Source organism: Numenius arquata, chromosome 1, assembly GCF_964106895.1.
Source record: "Numenius arquata chromosome 1, bNumArq3.hap1.1, whole genome shotgun sequence".
NCBI classification, from domain to species: Eukaryota; Metazoa; Chordata; class Aves; order Charadriiformes; family Scolopacidae; genus Numenius; species Numenius arquata.
In genome coordinates, this window is record NC_133576.1 from 125,733,014 (window position 1) to 125,758,444 (window position 25,431).

The window sequence follows — 25,431 nt, forward strand, 5'->3', positions numbered from 1 at the left end:
CTACTAGCAAGCCAAGCTTTAAACTAGGTTTGTCAGGCAGTTATGAACAAAGTCCAAAGAGAAATGGAGAGGCAGAAGGTCAGAAGAAAGCACCTAGAATATAACATGATGGGAAAGGCATTCCTTTATATACGTCAAACAGCAAGTCAGTTATTTTGTCAACAATACAAACCAGCACATTAAAGTTACAGGGATTGTTCGACTCTTTAAGGTGCTTTCATGAATACCAGATGGATTCCATGAAGACACTTTGGGATGAGTTAGATGGGACAGAAAAGTAGAATCGATTATTATCAAACAAGCTGAGATAAATATCTAGGATTAAAAGAAAAAGGAGTATCTCAAGGAACCATCCTTCTGCAATTACTTTCAGATAATAAAATAATGGAGTTGCTAACTGGGAGAAGTGAGAGTGATTCCCATCACTCTGAGACAAAACAGGCAAAGACAAGCATGCAGCTGGGTTTGAGAGAAACGTGTCCAGGAAAGTTAAATTGCCTTATATCCTCTACCCACCACAGAAAATACTAGTCAGATTTGGATTATATTTGAGAATATATTTGTCTGAAACGGGTTCTTAAAGCAAGTAATTTTGCTGCAAAATCTGAACCATCGGAACTGTAGAGTATCACTGTCTTGGGCCAAAAGCAAATAAAATTACAAAGGACAAAATATAGGAGGAGAAATACTGCCAGCAACTTCAGTTGAATTGAATTGGAACCCCCTTGTTTGAAGTCATAAATATTCACAGCTCAACATTTTTAATTGGTATATAAACCCTACTATTAAATAATTTTATAGTATTTCATTGAAAAATTGGTAAGAAGCTACAGTCTGTGGACTTTTCAAAAATCTGACGCTCAAAGGATCAGTTTACATTTATGGTGTCCTTAAGCACTTTGAAGACGTGGTGTGTTGACCTTGGCTGGCTGCCAGCTACTCTCCAAAGCCACTCTATCACTTCCTTCCTCAGCAGGACAAGGAGGGAGAAAATGTTAAAAAAGGCTCGTGAGTCAAGATAAAGACAGGGAGATCGCTCGGCAATTACCGTCATGGGCAAAACAGAATTGACTTGGGGAAATTAATTTAATTTACTACCAGACCAGAGCAGGATAATGAGAAATAAAACCAAATCTTAAAAAACCTTTCCCTTGCCCCTCCCTTCTTCCTGGGCTCAACTTCACTCCCGATTTTCTGTGCCTCCTCACAGGCGGATGGGGAATGGGGGCTGTGGTCAGTTCATTATGTGTTGTCTCTGCTGCTCCTTCCTCCTCACTCTTCCCTGGCTCCAGCATAGGGTCCCACTCAGGTGAGACAGTCCTCCATGAACTTTAAAATATTAAGTTTCACTTATGCATGCACAATCACCCTCAAGAGGTCCTAAAAAGTGAACTGCAAGTCCACAGGCTTGCCCTCCACTTGCCATACTGGGTTTCTGGACACAGAAAATCAAGATGCTGTACATATACATAGAGTATACAGAGAGACTGTATCTCTCCTTTACCCTTGCATGATACATGTAAGAAAGTGTACTCATTTGCTAATAACACTAACACACATAACACTAACTTTGCAGACTTTAAATGCTAGGGTCTCTAAGGAGCGCCTGTAATGACTAAGTCTGCTGTGCAAAGAAAGTAGGAAGACAAAACAATGGCTCCACATTTTCATTCCATATTCCAGAGTGGTTACTGGCAATAAGCCATATTAGTCGCAGGTATATTTGGGGATAAACTTTTTAGCAGGGCCTGTTGCAACAGGACAAGGGGTAATGGCTTTAAACTAAAAGAGGGTAGATTTAGACTAGATAGAAGGAAGAAGTTTTTTGTGCTGAGGGTGGTGAAACACTACAACAGGTTGCCCAGAGAGGTGGTAGATGCCCCATCCCTGGAAACATCCCAAGGCCAGGCTGGATGGGACTCCGAGCAACCTGATCTAGTTGAAGATGTCCCTGCTCATTGCAGGGGGGTTGGACTAGATGACCTTCAAGAGTCCCTTCCAACCCAAACTAATCTATGATTCTACGCTAAAGTCTGCACAGAACAAGATAGTTCTTACTGCTTTTCCAAGGTGTAAAAAAGCACACACAGGACTGTCCATTTCAGTCTGCAAAAATTCTGTTTATCACATATGATAAATGTTATTTTGCCTCAGACACTTTATGTATGGTTCCATTAAAAATTATAATATAGGATGAAACTGGTTCATAGGAATTCATAAAAGAAAAGAAATATGGTCTGATGAATAAGAGACAAAGACCAGACCGAAAAACCCACCTTGCAAGAAGGTGACTGGAGAAAGATCTAAATTACAAACCCTTCTCATTCACAGGAAACCTAAAACAAACCTCCACGTATTCCGACTGCTCTTATCATTGGTTATAGGTTACATTGAGAGATTAAACCACCTGAATACAGGCCAATATGCAGGCAAAAATACAGTGTTTATCAGATCAGAAGAAAGAAGCATGACCGTAACTGAGTGGTGAGGACTCTTGCTGAGGATGAGGAAACTTGAGAGTTGCAGCTGTACAGAAAATCTCTACCTGGTGTAAAGTAGACAGGACGGACTATGCTGACTCCTGCAGCTGCACTGTCAGCTGAGTTCCCTTCTATTTTAACTGCACTGTTCTGCAGAGAGAGCATAGCAAGAGATGTGAGATTACTCATCACCATATTTAATGTAAGGGACGTAGTGTCAAAGGCGTGCCGTAACATCAGGTAAGGCAGAACCGAAGAGCCACAGTGAACTCTAGAAATCCAGCCTCTAAAAATTTACCTAGCTCTACCTACATAAAGCAACTAAGGACAAAATCCAGAAAAAAAAAAAAGTAAGTCGTTGCTGAAAAGATCACGTCTATTTAAGTCAAATATTTTCTTAAAAACCAAATGGCTCTTACTGGTATGCATGCAGTTTTAATACGCTCTGAATTCCACTACAGAATGTTGTAAGACGTAATTTCTAACAATTCAAGTAGTAATTACCAATATTAAAAAAATACAGCTAGCAACATTCAGCTCTTAAATTAGAACTGAAGTTCTCTGCTGGAAATAAGAAAATCTGTGAATATAATCAATATTTGCAAGGTTACTGAAAAAAGACCATTTCTTTTTAGTGCTGTTTTAGGTTTACCCAAATACTAGCAATGCAGTAGGTTACAGGAGAAATCTTCCTGTGACTGCAAAGTGCTGCACTGTACTGCAGCAAATTTCTGCTCCAGCAAAGTGTCTTGCTGCAGCAATACAAACTATCACTCCCATACATGAAAAACAAATAATATTCACAGAAAGTCTATATAAAATCTACATTTCTATTATCTAAGAATTCCACCTCATGTAGTGAAACGATGTCATAAAATGATATCAGATTTCTTGCGATATAATTACATTAGTTTCATGGTTAATAGGATAGATCATAGTGTTACCTATTTTAATATCTATTTTAAAAGATTTTGAACAGATAAAAGATTGCTAATTACAATTTACTTAAAAACAATGTATATCTAAATGATTATTTTAAATCTCTGAGTCTGAACATACGACTAAAGCTGAAATTTCCATCACTTGGTTTGAACAAGTAACTTCAAAGTACATGTTTTTAAAAAAAACTACTTCCCTTATTCCTGGGGTAACTTCCCCTATTCAGTGGTGTAGATGATACAATTCTGCACATCTTTGCATAAGGAAGATGACGTTAGTAAAAATAAAGACTGAGAAATTATAATGGCTAGTAGATGAGACACTATATGGTTGGACTCGATGATCCCAAGGATCTTTTCCAACCTAGATGATTCTATGATTCTATGATTCTATATGGGGTAGCAGATGTAAATTATAAGAGAATATACCACATACTTAGCACAGAATGAGTGAAGTAGTGGATTAAATTTCACCTTTCTGCTGCTAGTGACATGGTGACTGAGCTGGCAGCAACTTATTTCTCACTACCTTACTCATTCAGATTTTCTCTGCTTTAGCTTGGTAATGGATTTATGAGAAACACTCCTGTTCGAAGGCAATAATTCAATTTCAGATTGTGAACCGTGGATCACCTGTGGATCTAAGACAGCTGCCAAACTGTCAGAAATGGAATGGGAATAGGATTCACAGTTAGGTAGAAAGACAATTGAATCTCCCATTTCTGTTGCTTAAATTGCCTAAGACTTAAAGAAGTACCACAAACTATTAATGGAAGGATGAGGAAATCTCTTCTGTGACAAAGAAGCCTCTCACAGAATGGTAACTACAGGATTCTCATATTTTCAAGATTATAATCCATAGTTTATAATCAATACTATGACAGACCAGTTCAGTAGAGTGCAAGTCTGCATGTAAATCTGCTCATTACCTTTTTGCCTTCACACAAAAACTCTGAATTGATTCTGGTTTCGTGGAGGTTAACTAAGGACTTATTTTCAAATACTAGCATTTTCAACAACTACAGCTCTTAACAAGTTATATAAGCATAGCTGAAATAAATAAAATTATCAGCAGTCTATGGTGTTTCTAACAGAAACAAAAGCATTTGAAGTTGATATTTATGTAAAAAAATTTAAGACAAAACCAAACAGAGCTTCAGTGAGTCTTGGTGCATCTTTTGGCTTTGTAATAGAGGAGCTCTTGAGCTCAGCATATTACCCTGTGCACCCTCATCCTACTGATTTGTCTTTATATTGCTTTGTAGTTTCCTTTGCTAATAATAAACCAAAAAATTTCACAATCTATGTAAATCCACATCTATGGTTTTAAATGAACAGATATATTTAAACAAATTTACCAGCACAGTATTTGATTTTCAACAAATGCAATGCTCAAACGTAATTTTTTTTTAACAGATCAAAGATCCTATACCAATAAGAAACTTCTGCATGGAGCCCTTTTTAGGTGAGTGTGAGCAAACAGTTAGATACCTTTTTTTAAAAATGTAATTCTAAGTCTTGAAATTATACAGAATTTCTAAAATTATAGGGAACTTCCAATTGATTTTGCCAAGAAAGTTTGGACCAGATGATCCTTGAGGTTCCTTCCAATATGGTATTATGTATAAACATATATTTTTTTTTTTCCCTCTAATTTGTCCTTATACAAGATAGGGCTAGGGCTGTGCAGAAAGTTAAAGTGACCCTTGATATACAGAGCAGTTCATTTCACAGGTCTGATATAAGATTCTCAATTCAATCAACTTTCATGTTATCTGAGGCAATTAATTTACCAGTCAAATAAACTATGCTAATCACTAGTTAAATATTTGTACTGTTAAACTGCATTTATACAGTAATCACGTGCTCTCATCCAGACTTAACTAAAAAGCAATGAAAAAGTATAGAATAAAGAATTTAAGCTTTGCTTAGAAGTCCTAAACATGCTCCATACTTGAGCCAAAAGGCATTAGAATTCCCAGTAAACCTCAATAAACAAAAGAAGGACTTTCAACTGCCTATGAGCATCACCAAATTTCAACTCAGCCTGAGGAACAGCCACTTCTTAGCCAAACTCCTCCCTAGACTCTAGGCCTCAGTGGCTCAATTCAGTTGTTACGCATAATGCCATTTGAGACTCTCTGTGTTATCCAAGAAAATGTTATGGATAGGCAGATATGACACAGGACCTCCAGATCCATGCTCTAGTGGATCAGGGTACACAAGCAGTGGGAATCAGTTGCTTAAACACTGGCTTCTAGTGCCATTCTGCCCCTGACTTCCAGTTGCGGGCCCACCAAGAAAATGTATTCACTCAGGTCCTGTGTCATATTTGGCAGCTCCTAGTAGATGTCTTAAATACACTGGGGTGTCCAGATGATTCAAAACAGTGAATTGACACCTATGGGAAATGATATTAGCAATGAAAACCAAGCAACGTACTGATGATGAAGACATCCAGAGTTCAAATCACTCCATCTTTTCCCTTCTTAGACTGACAAAATCGAAGTTATGAGGAGAACAAGAGAGACACTCAGTATTTTCTGGCTCCACAAAGGGCAAGAAGAATAGCTGCACCAGCTGTGCCATTAATAGTACCCAGTATAATGGGTGACCCAGGTCACTCAACCACACTGAGGCTTCTACATACAACTCTAAAACAAATAGGTGAAAAATCTTTGATCATTGCCTATTATTCCAGCACTATAAGATAATTGTGTTCTCACATATTAAACATATATTTAAATCGGGAGTAGACTGCAGTTAAATGATAGCTGAGAACTCTTGACTATGATATTGCCATCTGGCATATCTTGTAGCTAAAACAATAATGGAAATATTTAAAAATAGTGAATTTTTAAACCAAAATGTACAAAAGCCCTGGAACTTACTTTTCATGACGTTGAGAATTTCATGACGTGCCTAAGTAGTTGTAGGCTATTCTCCAGTGAGAACAACATTTTTTTCAAAATTTCTCTTTTCTAATAGTAAAGATAGAATTCTTACTACTGGGAGAATTCTTCAGAATTTGTCTCTCAGAAAAAGCATAAAACGTTACCCATATTCTACCAGTCAAACTACTGTATTAGAATCTGGTAACCAAAACTAAGACCCTAACTTGCAGTGAACAGCAGCTGAAAGAACTATCCCACTGACAGGAGTTAGATTAACAGTATAAGTAGGACTAGTGAAACTACTTACGTACGTGGATTGTCTACAACATGAACTGAATTATATTGTTGTAAACCTCTCAATAATTCTTTGTTTATTTAAGTCCTAAATTAATATCTTTGTAACTAAAGATAATTTTTATTGTATTAAAAAATTCTACAGATCAAAGTAAGCATTAAAAAAATGTCTCCATTTACTCTGACTTTCTTACAGAAATTCCTATTTATGAACCAGTGGTTGGGTCCTCTAGCTTATACTTGATGCAGAAAAGATTCAGAGGTCAATGGAAAATGTAACTTTACCTGGGAACTGATCATACGTTGTGATGAACGAGCAATGTTAGCAGGCAGGCCAAAAAAGTCAGGTTTATCATCTTCTGGAAGGCTTTCAATAATATTACGATAATCCTGCATTAGAAGAAAAGAATAAACGTAACTGAGGGAACTTTTTGTTCAGCTTATAAATTAACAACATATGCTGAAAAGGATTTCATTAAGTGCACTGAATAACACAAAGATTAAAGTAAGTATATAACACATGACATATCTTGGTAATCTTATTTATAAATGTCTTTATTTTATTTATAAAAACTATCTTCTTTTATATAGTGTTACCACTCTAAAAGAGCAGAAAGCAATTCTGATTACAGTGATGCTATCAACTGAAAAGAAAAATATGCTAAGACTGTCTCTGAAAAGTAGTTACAATACTTCTGTCCAAAACTTAAAAGTAAGATTAATGACAATATTAAAAAAAGGTTTCAGCATTTGGAATTTGAATAATAGACTATAATACATATTTCTAAAATGAAGCGTACTCACTTCTATTTAAATCTATGAAGATATCACTCAAAGAAAGTGAAATCATTTAGGTAAAAATGGGTTTGCATGATCACTGGAAATGCAAAATAGCATCAATAGTGGTTATAGTGTAATAGTCACTAGTGAGGCTGCTCTTGTATAAAACAGAAAGAGGCCTTGCAGACTGGGGTAGACTGGTGCTGGATGTCTCTTATATTGTGGCTTCAAAGGCAAAAAATATTTACTATTTGAAAGTCTGGCTGCACCTTATTGCATTATATCATGTCCATTTTGTCCTTTGCTTGCGGGAGCACGTCCCAGGCGTGCACAATTTATTTTGACACAGAATCTCACTTCAGAGATAACAACCATAGCAGACCTCTACATCAAACACTGAGGGAACGCTATTTACTAAGAGATATTATTCCAATTAACTTAAGTAATCAAATTTAACTTTATTATTAGTGTTCTACTCATCAAAACTACTTGCAAAAAAATATTTGAGACATACAAGTATAAACTCACATAAATAATCATATAAGAAATTGAGAGATATTAAATGCAGTGCAGGCAAGAAGCAAGGTTCATCTATTTGACCATACTATCTACAAGAATAGAGACCAGCTTGGTTTGTTTATTCCTTCCGTCTTTATGATTTTAACTCAGCACATCTGTAGAAAATAACCGTCATATTTAAAGTAAAGAAATAAACAAAGCCCAAACCTAAACAGCCAGAATCCAGGTAGAGAATGCCAAACGACAGCTATTTATTTTAACAGGCATAATTCCCTTTACATCAACTCATACTGGAGGTCTAGTATGCAGTACTACATTAAAATGTAAATGAATCTTAATAATAGCAATAGCAACAATAGCACGTGAAAGAATAGGGAGAGATCAGTTCTTTAGACACTGTTGAATTCCCTCTTGTTTACATGAAAAGAATACTAAAGGAGAATCAGATTCCATATTTATCTCCAAATAAAATGTCATACAGCTTCACAGCATGTTAGCAGATTATGTCAGAAAGCTGATATATTTTGTAAATAAGGAGATATATTTAGATTTTCCTATTTCATCCAGAGTTATAAGAATGTTTAGCAGTCCGTACAAAAGTGCTAATATGTTAATATACTAAGTTATATAAAAATGTAATGATATCCTTCTTCATCATAAATTGACCCAGATTATTTTACTCAGCTCTTCATAGCTATGCTGCTCTGCACCACGGTTCAACCAGGTATCATGAAAAAGCAGACTGACCAAACAAATTAGCAGAATAGTTCTGAAGACAACTTCAGAATTAGTGCTCCACACAAAATAAGTCTAAAATAAATGGAGGTATCCTTTGGACTGTAACTCTGGTTTTATTTGAGGAATTATTTCCAAGAATAATTCTTGAAAATAACTTATTTTAGTTTCTGTATTAGGTGATAGAAGATGTATACCTACCAAAATACTGCAGGAATTCGGCAAAGAGATTGAACATGGGAAAACAGTCATCTTCTTGCCTCTAGCATTTAAACTGCCAATGACGTGTGAATTGAAAAGCTGCTCCAAGTAGGACCGCAGAACCCTCATATCGAAGTAATTATCTACACGGCCTCCATAAATTGCATTTTCAAACAAGCCATGCACAAATTCCCACTGAAAATCTTTGGAACCTACAAATTAATTAGCATTAGTTTTGTATCAATAGATGGCATTGCATTCTAAGTATTTCTTTTTATCATTGCAGTTCTTCAGTGAAATAAAAAAAAATACAAACACATAAAATAATTAATTTCTAATTGTTTTTCTTCTATATTACTAAATAATAAAGGTTGCAGAAACTTCAATGAGTTTGTAAATAATTGTCATTGATAAAACAAACACTGTTTAAAAATGAGTTATTAATATTACTTTAGTCTTGAAGTGCTTTTTATTATAGATAAACCAGTTGGTTATATGCATTTCAGCAATGATGGTATAAAAATTTTAATTAAGTGCTCCTTTGTCATAAATAAAAAGAATTTCCCGTGCTCAAAATTTTATACACTATTTCATATCACAGTACCATCTGATCTCATAAAATAAACTGATCGATTGAACCAAAACCAGGTCATGCTCAAAATAGATAAAATTACTGAAAGTGTTGTCTTTCAAATACAAAGATGTCTAGAAAAGGTACTTTGTAAATCATTATACATCACACAACATAGCACATAAAATAAAGCATGTTACTATTAGTTTCCTGGTCAGATTGATGTTGCAATTAGATTACTTTGGCTTAGCTATATCCCACAAATTCAAAATAACCTATTTTCCCTCCCTTCTATCGCAGTTGTCCAAAATAACTACATGGGACAAAGTAGTTATACCCTATAGCTTTCATAGGCACGTAAGAGCTTGATCAAAAAGGTACTTCTTAAAGGCCCTTGAAAAAAGGAAGCAGCAATTACTTTAAGGGATGGTTTATTGGTGGTAACTATTGTTTTCAAGTACTTCGATCATTCCTTAGTAAGAAAAGCTATCTTCACAGCAACGGTTAATGATTTTCCTTGATAGTTAGTGATTTAATCTCTTTACATCACTCTATGTTTCAACTAATAACTAAGGTCCCATTCCAGACGTACTAATCATCCATAAATTTCATTTAAGTCAATGATCATAAATCACCTTTTTCATATTAACTAATATTAAGAAATTCCTATGCTACTTAACAGAACAATGAAGTGGGCTCTATCTAACAGTGAGTTTCAGTATGAAGAATTCCTAGAATCATAGAATTGTTTAGGTTGGAAAAGACCTTTAAGATCATCAAGTCCAACTGTTAACCTAACACTGCCAAGACCACCACTAAACCATGTCCCTAAGCACCCCATTCATATTCATTCATTTATTCAATATATTGGGGAGCTCACACGGGGAAGGAATGGAGATGGAAGACTATCTTTCAGGCTTTCCTGTATTTCCTATTTATTCCTCTGAAAATAAGAAGCTGAGCAGAATAGTTCTTGACAGAAAGAAATTACTGGTTTACCCAACCTCCCAAAAATAGAATTATGATTTGCCCTGCGTTTCCAGCTTTGCTTACTGGTGATGAGCTTTGCAGCACCTCCATTCTTATCTACGTGTTTTAGAAAGATAAAGCTCTTCATGCAACATCTTTACTAATGGTAAAATGAGGCAGATCATGCTTGAACCCAAGGTCAGATGTCACAAGGTGTCTTGCATCCATACAGCAAAGCTCTCTTTTGTCCTAAAAAGAAAGGTAACCTCTTACCTGCTGCCTATTGTAAAGAGTCTCCAGGCTCTGCTATCTGACAAAACATGCCTTGTCACTGACTACAAGAATGTCAGTCTGCATAAGCCAAATATGGGAAAAAATAAACCTGCTCATGGAACAGTTTTGAGCCTGTGTCCAATTTACAAATACAGACATACCCTCAGAGTCTGGACCTATGTCCAGAAAAGCCTGATGAAGTCTAAGCACAGCTGATTCAGGGTCAGACTGCTTCCCATACTGACGTAGTTACCTAACTACCTAATCATGCATTTATATTTGTGAAAATGTTCCAATGAAGATTCAAATGCAAAATTTAAATATCTTCAAAGCAGCCTTTAATAGAATGGCTCCACTCCAAACAAAACAGTCATGCAAAGCAACCAATTTATAAAAATTACAGTGAAAATTCTTAAAATTCTACAAATTTTAAATGAGAGACATTCAGAAGGGTTATGCTACAGAGGTGAGAAATCATTCCTTAAGAAGTGACTTACCCTCAAAGAGTCTATCAATAATGTCAAAACCAGCACGGAAATCAGACAAAGAAAATTCATAAAACTTAGTCCAACCCTACCATTAAAAGAAATCCAAAGAATTTAATTAGTCACACGATGATCATGAAGTAAAATACAAATATTAGGTGGTTACTGAATACTGTATAATACTTAATACTGAAAGAAAAAAGAGACAATCTTTGTCCTCTAAAGTCCATCTTTGGAAACGTTCACTGGAGGTAGCATAAAAAACCATCAGCTCTACCAGCACATTTAAATTTACATACTTATACAAACTAGAATCCATTAAGTGAGAGGAATGTAAACTTAAGATTCTTTTATTTCCCAACAGTATATACTTCAGCTAACACTTGCTGACATCTGTAACTAGAACCATACGTTGAATTATGATTTAATTTTTGAGGGCTTTTTTGCATTTCAGTTTCCTTTGGATTTTAATAAATAGGTCTGATTCTTCAGACAGAGTCTACATTATACTTTCATCATCTTATTCCTTAATTCATGTCACTTCTCTACTGACAGAAAAAAATCTAATGAGTAAAGCAGCGATTACTGCTACTATTACAGCAAAAATGCTGACAACCATATGCAAATTTTAATCATTCTCAGTTTGTACCTCCTTTCTGTTCTCAGTGGCATTATTCTTTATATAACATTAATGTGTAATGTGTATGCAATTCTCACAAAAACCTTTCAATGTAAATGGATAAGTATAAATAAATACTGATATATGATACAGTACTTAGGAAATCCAGATCTCAAAGCTATCTCCTGTTGCTGTATCTTCTTATGGTTGTTCCTTTGCATATGCATCATATTATAGGAACAGGAGCATATGACTCATGATGAGAAACATGCAAATGTGCCAGATAACATGCATGTGTCTGGTGAGATGGACACAGTCTCAGGTCAGGCCTGCAGCTGCTCCACAGATCACCATCACACTACCAGCCAGTCACCATGAAGGTCATAAATTGGAAAGAGGCTGCAGTCTCTCAACAGTGCTCCTGTATTTTTTTTGCCAGATCTGTATATGGACCCAACCAACCTGAAATTCATTATAAAACACAAGAGCTTCTAGCTGGGGACTAATTGCAATGTTAGAAACTGGTAATCTTAAGCTTTGCTTAAGATATATAAAACAATCACTAAGTCTGCACGAGACAAACACAGTTACAGTGGAATTAAGGAGAAAGCAGTAACCTATCTTGTGTTACTTGGAAAGCTGGTGGTAAATGAATGTGAGTTCGAACAAAGCTAAATGAGACTTCATGTGTTAGATCAGTACTTTAAACAAATATTCTACTTCTTGAACACCGTATTCAAATTCTGTTACTGCAAGAGGAAAACAACCTTATAAATCACAAAGTCAAAACTAGTAAAAAAACTCGCACACATTCCAGGCTCTGTCAGATCAAATCTTTCAGATGACAGGTTAATTTCACCCCTAGTCTAAATAAAATAAACAAGACACAGAACAGTTTGTTGGTTAGCAGGGTTTTTTCTGTTCAATTTAAGCATTTTCAGCCAGAAAGAAATGTTTGCTTAAACAAAAATTTATCAATGGAAAAACTACATCACAGTCTCTGAAAACCATTATAATCCTCACAAGAAACAAGTAAATTCCCTTGTTGTTCTTTCTCCTTGAACAGGGTTTGTGTGCAGAAAGAACAGACAATGTTGTCTCTTCCTTCGCACCACTGTCTCTTTTCTCACATCTTCCATTCAAATGTGTATGTTTCCGAAATATTTTTTCCTGTCCCATTCAAACAGGATTCACAGAATCTTTTCCATGGAACTTCACTCCTGCATCAGTATCAGATACTACACAAATCACAAGATAACCCCATGCAGGCAGTAGCAATGTTCAGAGGGACAGGCTACCAAGATCTTATTTAGCAATTAATTCAGAGACAATAATGAAGGCAGGCGCCAGAAATACCCAAGCTTTTCTCCTCTCTGAACATGACCCAATATATACCTGATGAAAAATATTTCCAAGTATAAAAGCTAATAAATGGGGTAAATTTTTAAAAAGGTAGCAAAAAAATTGTTACCTGAGGAATATAATTTCTTCTTTCTTGGCATACAGCATGAAACCATGCTAAACAAAAGAGAGAATGCGCTCGAGACAAATTTCCCTTTTTATTAATTTGCTCTGGTGTCCACGATTCATAGGTTCGCAAGAGATTCTTTTTGAGGCCTGGAGGTGCCTGCATTGGAAGGAAAAACACTGTTCTAGACAGAAAAACTGATACTTTTATGTACTATTTTCTTAAATTCTAATTTATGATCTACAACTTAATGAAATGATAAACAGTTCTTAACTAAAAAAAAAAACTAACAAGAAAACAATCAGCTTGTAACAAATGGAATGATCTTATACTGAAAATAAGTTAAACATACTGAAGGAAATTGTAATCAGGATCAGGATTGTAACTGATCGGAGGAGTAAACTACACTAAAAGAACTTAGTGAAAGAATAGTGCTCTATCATAATATATAAACATGAATGTCAACTCATTTTTTTTCCACAAACAAGAACATTTCTCCTGATTTTACAAAATCAACTACCAATTATCATTTCTGTGATCAAAGTCAACTCTTCTTATGCCATCACCGCACTCTGTTAGCTAGCACATAGATATGGTATGTACGCATGTATGATAAAATGCTATTCTCTGACCCAGTGTTAGGTAGTGTTCACAACCAATAGAAATAACTGCAGTTAAAGTCTATACAATAACAACGATTACAGTGCTTAAAAGTAATACAACTGATTAGATATCCAGACATTTTCAAATTATTTGCAAGTGTGAACATAAATGTAAATTTTTCAGAGATTTAAAAAATATTTTCATATTTATAAAAATGTTATTTCTTTCTTTTGAAAAATAATGTTTGTTAATGTTTCCATAAGATTATCACAGTTGCTTACATTGCATACGCACGCTTGTGGAAAATAATTGCAAAGTATCGTAGTCAATTGATGATTTTCTTTTGAACTATCTACATCTTGATTGGTAACAGTTAAGGTACATACCACAACAATATAATAATCAAATATTATTAGTCAAGTCATTGGTGATCATTGCTTTTTCATGATAAGAAAATATTTACTATAAATTAAAAAAAAAGGCAACAAAAGGATTTAGAACATTTCCTCAGTGCAAAGTTCCAGTTATTCCAAAGATAATGGAATCAGTAAGTTCAAGAAACTAGATGAAAAGAAATGTGACAATCCTATACAGTCCTGCAGTTTCTCTACCACTGAAGACCTCAATATAAGCAAAAACGGTACCCCAGAAGTTTAAAAATACATGCAGTCAATATAAAAGTGTAACAATTTTGGCTTCTTGAGAGTCAGCAACATCGAACTCTAAAAGGTCAGAGCTTCTTGGTTTAGCTGTAGGCAAAATCTCCACACTCCATAACCAATGGAAGAGTTAGTAGCACCCCTATCCATGATTTCCATAATGGACATTAATGCATAAATGATTAGAGCACTTATACACCAAGTTGGAGAAGCACGGTCCACTTATTCCTTAGGGTGATCCATTCTGAAAGCAAGACTACCAATTTTTTGTAAAGGCTTCTAACTGTATATTCTGCTGTATGGGAGAAGAGCCATTTTTGTTGAAAGGGCCCAGTGAATAAAAAGCTAAGGGGCCAAAAAGAAAAATAAGGAAGAGAAAGCGTGGTTCTGTGATCTTCAGATGAGTACATTCATCAAGAAGGAGGAATTCCTTGTTTTTCATCCATGTCCCAGCACCTGTGTAGGTATTTCTTTTAAGAAACACTGATTAAATGCGTAAAAGAATTTGGGGCACAAAACAAAACACATACTTTCAGGTCAGACTTTCAATTGGAAAAAATGTGTGGGAAGAAATTTTACAAACCTTCCATTTAAAGCACAGCTTCTGCAAATTTCTACATATACATTGCAAATGATCATTAAAAATCTTTCAAGATAAATTCATAGCATTTTTTGTATTACATCTAATTGAAATACGAGACAAAACCAATTATGAAAATAGCCCGCATTCTACTGGACTATTGTCCAAACTTTATTCTACTAAACTTATAGTTTACTATACATCAAAGTTCACTCTTTGAAAACATGCAATAAAAGCTTTCCAAACAGATCTTACTTCGTAAGTTATTTTCAGACTTGACTGAAGCAAAATCGGAGTAAATTTTGGATGAACTTCAGTAGTAAGCCAAAGGCGGAAGTTTGGTTGAGGCTGCAATGTATTCAGTTCCTGTTAAAGAGATGTTATATATTGAAGTAGGTTTTGGGTTGTGGTTTTTTAATATACAGAACAGAATTTACAAAATTATAATACTCTAAATTAGAAAGTTAGATTTCTCTAAAAATTCTTTAGCTGTTTTTACTAGTAATGTTATTCAAAAGCCTATAGTTCACGATGTCTTGTCTCCACACATTATATATGCCCACCATGCTCAAGTTCAAAGTTCACCCTAGCCTTGTCAAAATATTTGCAACTCCTTCCCAGATCCTAAATAAAAATATATAGCAGTTCTTTGCTTCTTTTAAGTAAAGAAAAAAGATACTAGAAGGCTGCATCTCAAAAGATGAAAGCCTGGAATGTGGGCTGCATATCAACAACCGATCGTGATGACTTTCAACAACTGTATAACTATATTAATTTCTTTTTCTTCAAGTGTTTATTGTATGCACACTTCACATATCATGATTCACAGAAAACTGAAGATAGTAAAATGGAGTTCTAAGAGAATAAATATTGTCAAATGCTATTTCAAATACAAACGCTTCACAAAAAATACGTAATTACTGAATGTATGAAAACATACTGCTGGTGCTTTATGTGCCTCTGATAGAGACATACCAAAGTTTTTTGACAACTGACTTGAGAACAATGTCAACAGTTTTGTTGATGTGTCTTGGAAGAAAAATTGCTCAAAAAACTCAAAAAGATTTTCTCACAATCCATTCATTTTTATAATCTCCAAAACATAACAATAATCACTTTGTTTTCTGTGCTTTTAGTAAAGAAGAAAATTCTGTTAACAAATGAATCATTCTGCTCTTCAGGCAAAATTATTATTTAGGCAAAACTACATCTGGTACCCAAAATCATAGAACTGTTGAAGTTGGAAGGAACCTCTGGAGACTGTATAGTCCAACCCTCTGCTCAAAGCAGTGTCAGCTACAGGCGGTTGCCTGGAACTCTGTCCAGTCAGTTTTTCAGTATCTCCAAAGAAGGAAACTCCACATCCTTTCTGGGCAACCTGTTCTGGTGTTTGACCATCCTCACAGTAAAAATTTGTCTTATGTTTAAATGGCGTTTTCTGTATGTCAGTTCGTGCCCATGGCCTCTTGTCCTGTCACAGGACACCACTGAGAAGAGTCTGGCTCTGTCTCCTTTGGTCAATTTGGCGTTGGTCCTTTGGTCCCCATCAGCCAATACACACTAAATAACAAGAGTTACTCCAAGGCTTCTCTTCCACAGATGGAACAATTCCAGTTCTCTCAGTCTTTCCTTGTATCACCCATGCTTCAGACCCTTCATCGCCTTTTTGGCCCTTTACTGGACTTCCTAAAGTACATACTTTACAGTATGCCCATGACTCTCTTGTACTGGGTAGCTCAGCACTGGACACAGGCACTCCAGATGTGTCTCTCACCAGGGCTGACCAGAGGAGAAGGATCACCTCCCTTGACCTGCTGGCAATGCTCTGCTTAAAGCAGCCCAGGAGGCTGGTGACCTTCTTTGCTGCAAGGGCATGTTGCTGGCTCAGAGTCAGCTTCTTACCCACCAGGACTCCCAGGATTTTCTGCCAAGCTGCTTTTCAGCCAGTTAGTCTCCCGAATGTCTGGGTACCTGGAGTTATTCTTCCCCATGGGAAGCACTTGGCATCTCTCTTTGCTGAACTTCACAAGGTTCTTGTCAGCCTTCTTCTCCAGCCTATAAAGTTCCTTCTGACGGAAAGCACACCCTTCTGTTGTATCAATCATTTCTCCCAGTGTTGTAGCATCTGTACTTGCTGACGATGCACTGTCCCATTATTCACGCCATTAATTAAGATGTTAAACAATGTTAGCCCCAGTATCAACCCCTGGAGCACAACACTGATAAGTGGCCTCCAGCTGGATTTTTTGCTGCTGACAACAACCCTTTGAGCCATGCAGTTCGGCCAGTTTTCAATCTACATCACTGTGGTACAATCAGGTCCGTATTTCATACACTTGTCTATGAGGATGTTATGGGAAATAAACTAAAATATGATAATGAACCACAGCCTTGGAAGCAGATTTAAGAAGAGAAAACAAGGGAATTTACATGATGGTTCAAGTGCAATCATCTGCAGTATGCATCCTCTGATACATCATGTTTGGGTAGAAGACAGCTAAACGCAGTCAGCTGTAAGCTGTGAAGGTATCACCTTCATAAAGTTCACATTGACCAAAAGACATATTTCATCTTCTCAAATGGAAAGATTGTAAGAACTAAATTTATGTACCTGAATCAAACTCAATTATAAACAGGCAGACCTCTCTTAAGAGAATGTTCAAACATATGAATTAGGTAGCCTCGCATTTGCTACTGGTATACAAAACAGACAAGGGGATGTGCTGAGTCAAACATCAGCAAATCTCAGTCTATATTAAGTTCAGCAGGAAGTTTAATACATTCATTATTATGTTCCTTTGGAAACATAAAGAAACTTCTGATACATATCCATATTTTAAAACTTACAAGGTCTAAAACTTTATAATTAGTAACAGGCTTAACAACACTTCCTTACTGTTCACCATCATATTCAGAGTAGATGACACACATCAGTGTTATCTCGCTTTGCCTTCCCATTTTTTCATAATGGATTATAAGAACGTTAAATGCACACGCATGCCACGTGGTCATTGCTAGACAGAACACAGACTCCAAGCTCATGTGCATGGAGTACACTTTACAGACAATGATTAGAAACTGGAAAATTGAGATTGTAGTAACTGTTGATAGGAATTCCCCACTTTCTTTTTTTGAGTAGTTTGTTTTGTGGATTTCACAGTGATATACATGTGAAGTCACTTTGATTTAGTTAGCAAGTTATTGATTTTACATGCCACAAGTAAGAGTGTGTTTCAATAAAACCTTAAGACATTTTAATTTCAAATTAGAAAAACCCTCTTAGTGACTCAGACACAAGCTATACTTAACAAAAAAGAACTACTGAAAAGAAAGTCCTAGAACTAAACAAGACAAAACTAAAAAGAATAAAATTAAACATATAGATTCAGAGTTCAGCAAACATGGGCCGTATCCCATAAAGTACCACAAGTCCTAACAGGATCATTTGTTCACTCACTGTGGTATAAATACTCTATGTTGTACGAAAATTAAAGTGCTCACACAGAGGAAGGAGCTGCTTAGATCTGAAGCATTTCACCTTATTCATGATTGAGAAAACTGCAAAGGTTTATTTTTAAATTGCTGGAATTTTAAATGTCACCATGGAAATGCCTGAAATGCTTCAGAAATGTTGCATACTAATCTTGCTGGTTTCCAACACTTTCTTCTCTAGTTATCCTCACCTTTTCCAACACAGGAAGCCAAGATGTAACAAGATGCAAGTTCTTTAAACACAGCCATTCTCCATTGCGTGCACATTCTTTTAAAGTTTGAATCGCCAGGTCAGCTTGGCCTTGGCCCATTGCAATCTGAAATGAAAGACACAGTTGCATCAGGAATTTATTGTATCTCATTTAACACTGAAATACAAAATCATGTTTCCAAGTTAGACTGCATATGTGAAAAAGAAGGAGTGCTAAAGATAACCAGAATTTTCTCTAATGTGATAAGCTACTAAAGTAGGGAAAAGATTAATGAAAATGTAGGTTTTTATTTACAACCTACCTAACCAGAGTTTCTTAAGAAACAACATTACCTAGTCTTTTTATGGAAAAAACATACATCACTTGGTGACAGTGATCGTATTCCCTGGGAACTCAAAAAGTAATTTAAATATCAGTGACTGAACTGTATTGCTGCAGAATTGCTGATACAACAAAAACAAGAGATAAATGAGAATGAATTTTCTTTTGACTATAAGTTAGGAGCACTTCCTTTGAAGAGAAACACTCAATTTCATATTGAGATGAGTGAAAAACTAAGGCTGCTCTCTTTCCAGCTGGGAAACATGAATAGCTTAGCAGTCTTTTCTTTATCTTTTATAGTACCATATTGTGGCTAAAATAAATTTGGATCTTCAAACAGAAATAAGATCCAAAACTGAATTTTCAGACGAATTAGTGAAAACTGAAAATAAAGAAAGGACTTGTTCCATGGCACAATTACTGCAACAATCGATGTTAGACTATCTGTAGAGTACATTCACCTTAGTTCTCCCTTAGAATCTAATTGGAAGCTATAAGGAACAAAAAACACTGAACCAGACAGGTTGAAAAGAAAGTAGTCTTAGCCAATCTGAAAAGTCTTTGTCTTGGCAGTACTGCTATAGCAAAATAGAACTATTGTAACTATTATGACTTCATCAAATACCCCTTAAGAGGAAATCCATCCTGTCTTTTTATCCTAAAAATGTTTATTAAAGAAACTTGGGGCCTTAGCTTAGTATGATGACACAGGGATACTCTCTGCCTAAATAAAACTGAGTATATCATCTTGAAATAATTTAAAACAGCCAAGAGAAGACAATTGAAAGTGATCAGACAATATGGTAGTACGCCACACAAATTTAGCAGTCTGTTCTTCCTCCCATATGAAAAATGTTTGAACAGAGAATAAAAATCTGATCTTCTATGTTCTGTTCAAATTGCATGAGGAAAGGCTAGAAAAAATAATAAAAAATATTCTCATTAGTAGGCCAACTTTCAGATGACTTAGCTTTCAGTACTGTTCCTTAATCAAGTACCATACCATGCTGCATTTTAAAAGTCCAACATGTAAGGATATTTAGAGATAAACATAAGAAACATGTGGCAGAGTAAGAAATATGCATTCTGAAACATTCACAGCTAGATAAGCTGGCAGTAGGATCTAGATCTTTACAATTTGATGGGAAAAATATATTACACCAGTGCACATTCCAGGAAAGGAACAATTTAAAGGACTATTTAAAAGTAACATTAAACTTGACATTTTCCATTTCTATGCTAACCAGCGATCAGCCAGATAACAACTCCCCTCCCCTGAATATTTCAAATGACAGAAGAAAATAATGTTTTACAGAAAGTTATAAAGGTAATGTGAATTAGGAATATTAGGAAACCACTCATCATAGAATAATTTAAGTTAGAATGAATCCTGCAAGATCTCTAGTCCAACCTCCTGCTCAAAGTAGGGCCATTAAAGATCAGACCAGAAGCTGAGGGCTTTGTCCAGTGGACTCCTGGGAACCTCCAAGAACGGAGACTGCACCGGGCAATCCGTTTGACTGTTCTCATGGTGAAAAAATTTCTCCTTAAATCCAGTTGTAACCTATCTCGTTAGCATTTATACCCATTGCTTCTTGTCTTCCCAACATGTCTGACTGCAAAAAGGCTGTGTCCATTTGCTCAGTGACCTTCTTGTAGGTATTGAAAGGCTGTTATTAGGTCATCACAAAGATTTCTCTGCTGGCAGGGCTCAGTGCTGGCTCATGTCCAGCTTGTAGTCTACAAAAACCCTCCAGTCCTTTTCAGCAGAGATTCTCCTCAGCCAGTCAATCTATTGCCTATATCCTTGCAAGGATTTCTTCTTTCCCAGGGGCAGGACTTTGCATTTCTTGAGTTCTGTAAGGTTCCTGTCAGTCACAGTAAGCCAAGGAGAGTTGTGAGCTCATTGCTTGATGGGCCAGGGCACACAGTGACAAGGCACAAGGACAAGGCTGACCCTTTTAGTCTGAGGTTTCACTGCTGAGGTTTGTTCTCAGGCCTCCCAAAGCTACAAGCAGAAGTGAAGCAATACTCACAGGAGAGACGGAGAGATTTAGGAATCACTCAACACAATTGGAAATAAAAAAGTCCACAGGACAAGACAAGATGCATTCAAGAGTGTTGGGGGGGCAGCTAATGTTACTCCTTGCTCTCATCTTCAAAAGGTTATGTTGATCTGGGGTGTTTGCTTATGAAAAAGGAAAATGTCAGATTTATCTTCAAGAAGGACAAGGAGGAGAAAGATCTAGCTAGTTACAGGCTTGTCAGTCTCCACTCAGTCCCTGGGAAGGTTATGGAGAAAGTGCTTTTAGAAGCCATTTCTAAACACATGAAGAACACAGAGGTGATAAGAAGCAGCCAATATAGATTTACCAATGGCAACTCATGCCTAACTGACCTCATTGCTTTCTATGATGAGGTGACTGTCACTATGGACAAGGGGGTGCCAGTGAATGTTGTACACCTTTAGTAAGGCTTTTGACAGTCTCCCATACCCTCCTTATCACCAAATTGGAGAAATAAGGGCTGGAGAAGTGAAAAATAATATAGGCAGAAAAATGGGTGAACTGCTGGGCTCAGAGGATGGTCAGTGGTGCAGAGTCCAGCTGGCAGCCAGTAACAAGTGGCATCCTTCAGAGATGAACTGTTTAATGTCTTCATCAGTGACCTTGGTTACATGACTGGATGCACTCTCAGCAAGCTAATGGATAACACCAAAGCGGGTGGAGGGCAGGGCGAGCAACCAATACACTGGAAGGCCAGGTACTCACACGGACCAAAACAGGCTGGAGAAACAGGCTGGCAGTTCATGAAGTTCAACAACCCAAGTCCTACATCTGGGATGGAATTACCATAAAACAGTACAGGCTGGGGTCTGCCTAGGAAACGGCTTTGGAGAAAAGGAGGCCCTAATGGACAACAAGTTGAATACGAGTCAACAACAGGCCCCTGCAACAAAGGCCAATTCCATAATGGACTTTAAAACTTTCAGCAAGTCCAGGGAAATGATTCCTCTCTTTGGAATCTGTGAGACCACATCTGGAGTACTGTGTCCAGTTTTGGGCTTCCCAATACAAGACAGACATGGTCATACTGAAGTGACTCTGGAGCAGACCACCAGCAAGCTCAGGGCACACTGAGCAGGGTTTGTTTAGCTAAGCAGTCAGGAGACCTTCTTGCTGTCTACAACTACCTAATCGAAGAATGCAGAGAAGATAGAGCCAGGCTCTTTCAGAGGCACATGGTGATAGGGTATGAGTCAATGCACATAAGTTGGAACATGGGAAATACTGATTCAATATTAGGAGAAACATCCTCCTGTGCAAGTGGTCAAATATTGGAAAAAGTTACCCAGAGATACTGTGGGCTCTCCACTTCGGAGGGGGGACTTCCCGCTCTCCGCAGGGGGTTGAAGTAGATAATCTCCAGAAGTCCCTTCCAACCTAAGTTATTCTATGAATCTAACAGCTACAGAAAAATTCTTCTTAAAAAAAAAAAAGTTGTTTTCAACACCTCTGCATAAATCCAATTTTGAAACAAACACGGAAAATATGAAGTGATTTGTTAACAGTACAATTCCTGATTAAAGTCTACTCAAGGGGAATTATTTTCACTCAGTTTAGTTTTGTGTGAATGCAAAACAGGGAAGAAGTTGTATACCATGACAAAAACCAACTGTTAAAATGGCTGGGCAAATAATTTTGGTGTTGTACGCCTATTCCTGAAATCTGAAGGTTTTCCCACATGGTTGATCCTAAACAGTGTTTTAAAAAGACTTGTAATAAAAAAGTTCTGTTTAGGAAGTCCCATCAACAATTAACTGGTTAACATTTGCTTGTAAGATTTCTCAAAATATTTTACAGAATTTCACAAAATTCCTAAGCGTTCACATACACTGAACATCTGACTTCTTTCTTCTGTTGAAGAAAGAAATATGCAAGTCCTATAAGCAAATTATGATGTCTAGTTTTCAGTCGGTTTTGTTCATATTTCGATTACTCCACGCTAAAAAAAATGTTTCAGCATGTATAACAATTCTCAGTCTCTTTTGTTCTCTTTTATCTATCTTCTCATTTTCCCCTTCTCCAAGTTGGAGGAATGCCTCTTGTGTGGATTCTGCTTCTGTGAGGATCACTGCGCCTCTCTTCTCCAACACATTTTGACAATGGAATCAGAAGTTAGTAACAAGATACATGGGGAAAACAAACATATAAACACCAAACTATGCTTTTACATACTAACTTCCCTAAAAACTGAGGTAAAACAGATATTACTGCTGTAAAATTTTACACATTGTTCTTTTAATCATTACGCTTACATAGTACTGACCTGATGGTAGCACTCAGCATTTCTTTCAACACTGGCAAGTTCTTGCAACTCTTGAGAAGGATCAGCACCAGGAGAAATAATTATCAAGATGGGCTCAATTTCCAGGGTCTCTTTATACAGACGTTTCAAATTTGGAGGTGATGGAGATAATTCTTTTATTCCTATAATTAGAGTTAGAATTATTATGGAAATAAAGTGATGAGACAGGACGGAGTGCTACATTAACCTCTTTACAGTTATCTGTCTGTCAAAGTTCTGTTCAATGGAGACCATAAAACTGGTCCTACAATGAGAAAAAAATCCTTAAAATATGCAGGTAGAAGGCACCCTCCATTGACAAGAAAAAGACATAACCACCAAAATGGTCCTTGGACTTCCAGTTGGATAAATACAAACTGCAGTCTTTTATTTAAAGTGTAGTCTTCAAGAAAACACACAAAAAGAGAAGAGCTGGAATATAAGAATATGAACAGTTGTGCTATTTGCTCAAAGTAATTGCAGTGTGTATGCCCACATGCAGAACTTCTCTCTTGTATTGTCTGGAGAGCCTTAATTATCAGACTTTGACTTTACACAGTTCTTCATACTACAATTACTTTAGTCTATTATTTGTTTTAATATACAACTTAAATGTTTAGAATGTTGAGACAGTATAGGGTAACATAAACATATGTAACAAACACTGTTAATCAAATATTTTCAATCCATAGAATCATAGAATCATAGAATGGTTAGAGTTGGAAGGGACCTTTAAAGATCATCGAGTTCCAACCCCCCTGCCATGGGCAGGGACACCTCCACTAGAGCAGGTTGCTCAAAGCCCCATCCAGCCTGGCCTTAAACACTTCCAGGGATGGGGCATCCACAACTTCCCTGGGCAACCTGTTCCATCTTTGGGCTGGTCCTTAAATAGTGAAGTGTTAGGTGCAATGGGAAACCACAACATAAAGCAAGACAGAAGAGCCCAAATCAGTGACATGTATGTGTCACCTACTAAAAGACGCAATACACATTTCTTTGAGGGCACAGTCTGCTTTCAGACTTGAGTTATTATCTCCACATAGAACAATACTATATAGTTTAAATATAACAGGTCATGCTGGCAAAGATTAGTATGAGGTCTAGGTTCTCTGCATGTATCTGTACAGAGACTCTAGCCAATGCAACTAAATGGATAAAATCACTATCAATCAGAATGCTTTCAAATAATGGATTAAACAAGACTAATATTGGAAAATATTTTCATTGTACTTTCCTTAGGCATGTAGAGATAATATAAGCAGAGATAAATATATAAACTGAGGCCACAAGGCAATTGATAAGGGTAGCTCCCTTGAGCTTGAGTTCTGCTGCTCACTGCTAATAAGCCCTAAACCCTAGAAGATCCATAAAATGACATTGAAATTAAAAGTACGGCTGCTCAGTGCTGGACTGGAGCATGCTCAGTGAGGAAGACTCTTCAGGGACTCTTTATCTCAAAAATATCTGACAAACATCTGCAAGTTGTTTCTCAATGGATCCTGTATTGGCCAAATCTGGATGCATTTTCAGAAGGCCTGAAAAAAGCTTAGACTTTGAATGAAAGCTGCCCAGCACACTAGCTTTCTGGTCATTCCTCCACACTAAGCTTATAGCAACATTTTTCACAAATTTAACAGATTTAATATTCCCTTCACTAACATAATAAATGGAAATAGCTAAGCTATTGGCAGGGAGGGGAGAAAGAAAGAAAATACACATATTAGCTAAGAAAAAAATGAAACTTGATATATATGCAGAGATTTGTTCAGTGTTTTTTTTCAACTACAGTCATAATTCAAGCTACTTGAGTCACTCTAGACAATAAAAGAAAAACATCAGGGAGTAGAACATGATAGCATAGTCTAGGGTAAGAAAGTTTAGTTAGTTTTTATGAAAGAGTGCTTGCAATGCTGAAAATGGAAGACAGTATTATGCCTATAATTAGAAAATCCAACATCTAATGTTTTTTTTTGTGGATGAAGACTACA

At 36.4% G+C, this 25,431-nt stretch overlaps 1 protein-coding gene across 1 annotated transcript in view; it reads right to left on the reverse strand.

Moving 5' to 3' along the window:
* Positions 1 to 25,431, reverse strand: part of DYNC2H1 (dynein cytoplasmic 2 heavy chain 1) — a 180,898-nt gene that overhangs the window by 52,527 nt on the left and 102,940 nt on the right. The window contains exons 76-82 of the mRNA XM_074153785.1: positions 23,423 to 23,583; positions 18,752 to 18,877; positions 15,324 to 15,434; positions 13,230 to 13,385; positions 11,152 to 11,227; positions 8,842 to 9,053; positions 6,892 to 6,996 (exon numbers count right to left, since the gene is read on the reverse strand). Coding sequence (XP_074009886.1) covers positions 6,892 to 6,996; positions 8,842 to 9,053; positions 11,152 to 11,227; positions 13,230 to 13,385; positions 15,324 to 15,434; positions 18,752 to 18,877; positions 23,423 to 23,583 — 947 coding nt within the window. The remainder of the gene's footprint in view (positions 1 to 6,891; positions 6,997 to 8,841; positions 9,054 to 11,151; positions 11,228 to 13,229; positions 13,386 to 15,323; positions 15,435 to 18,751; positions 18,878 to 23,422; positions 23,584 to 25,431) is intronic.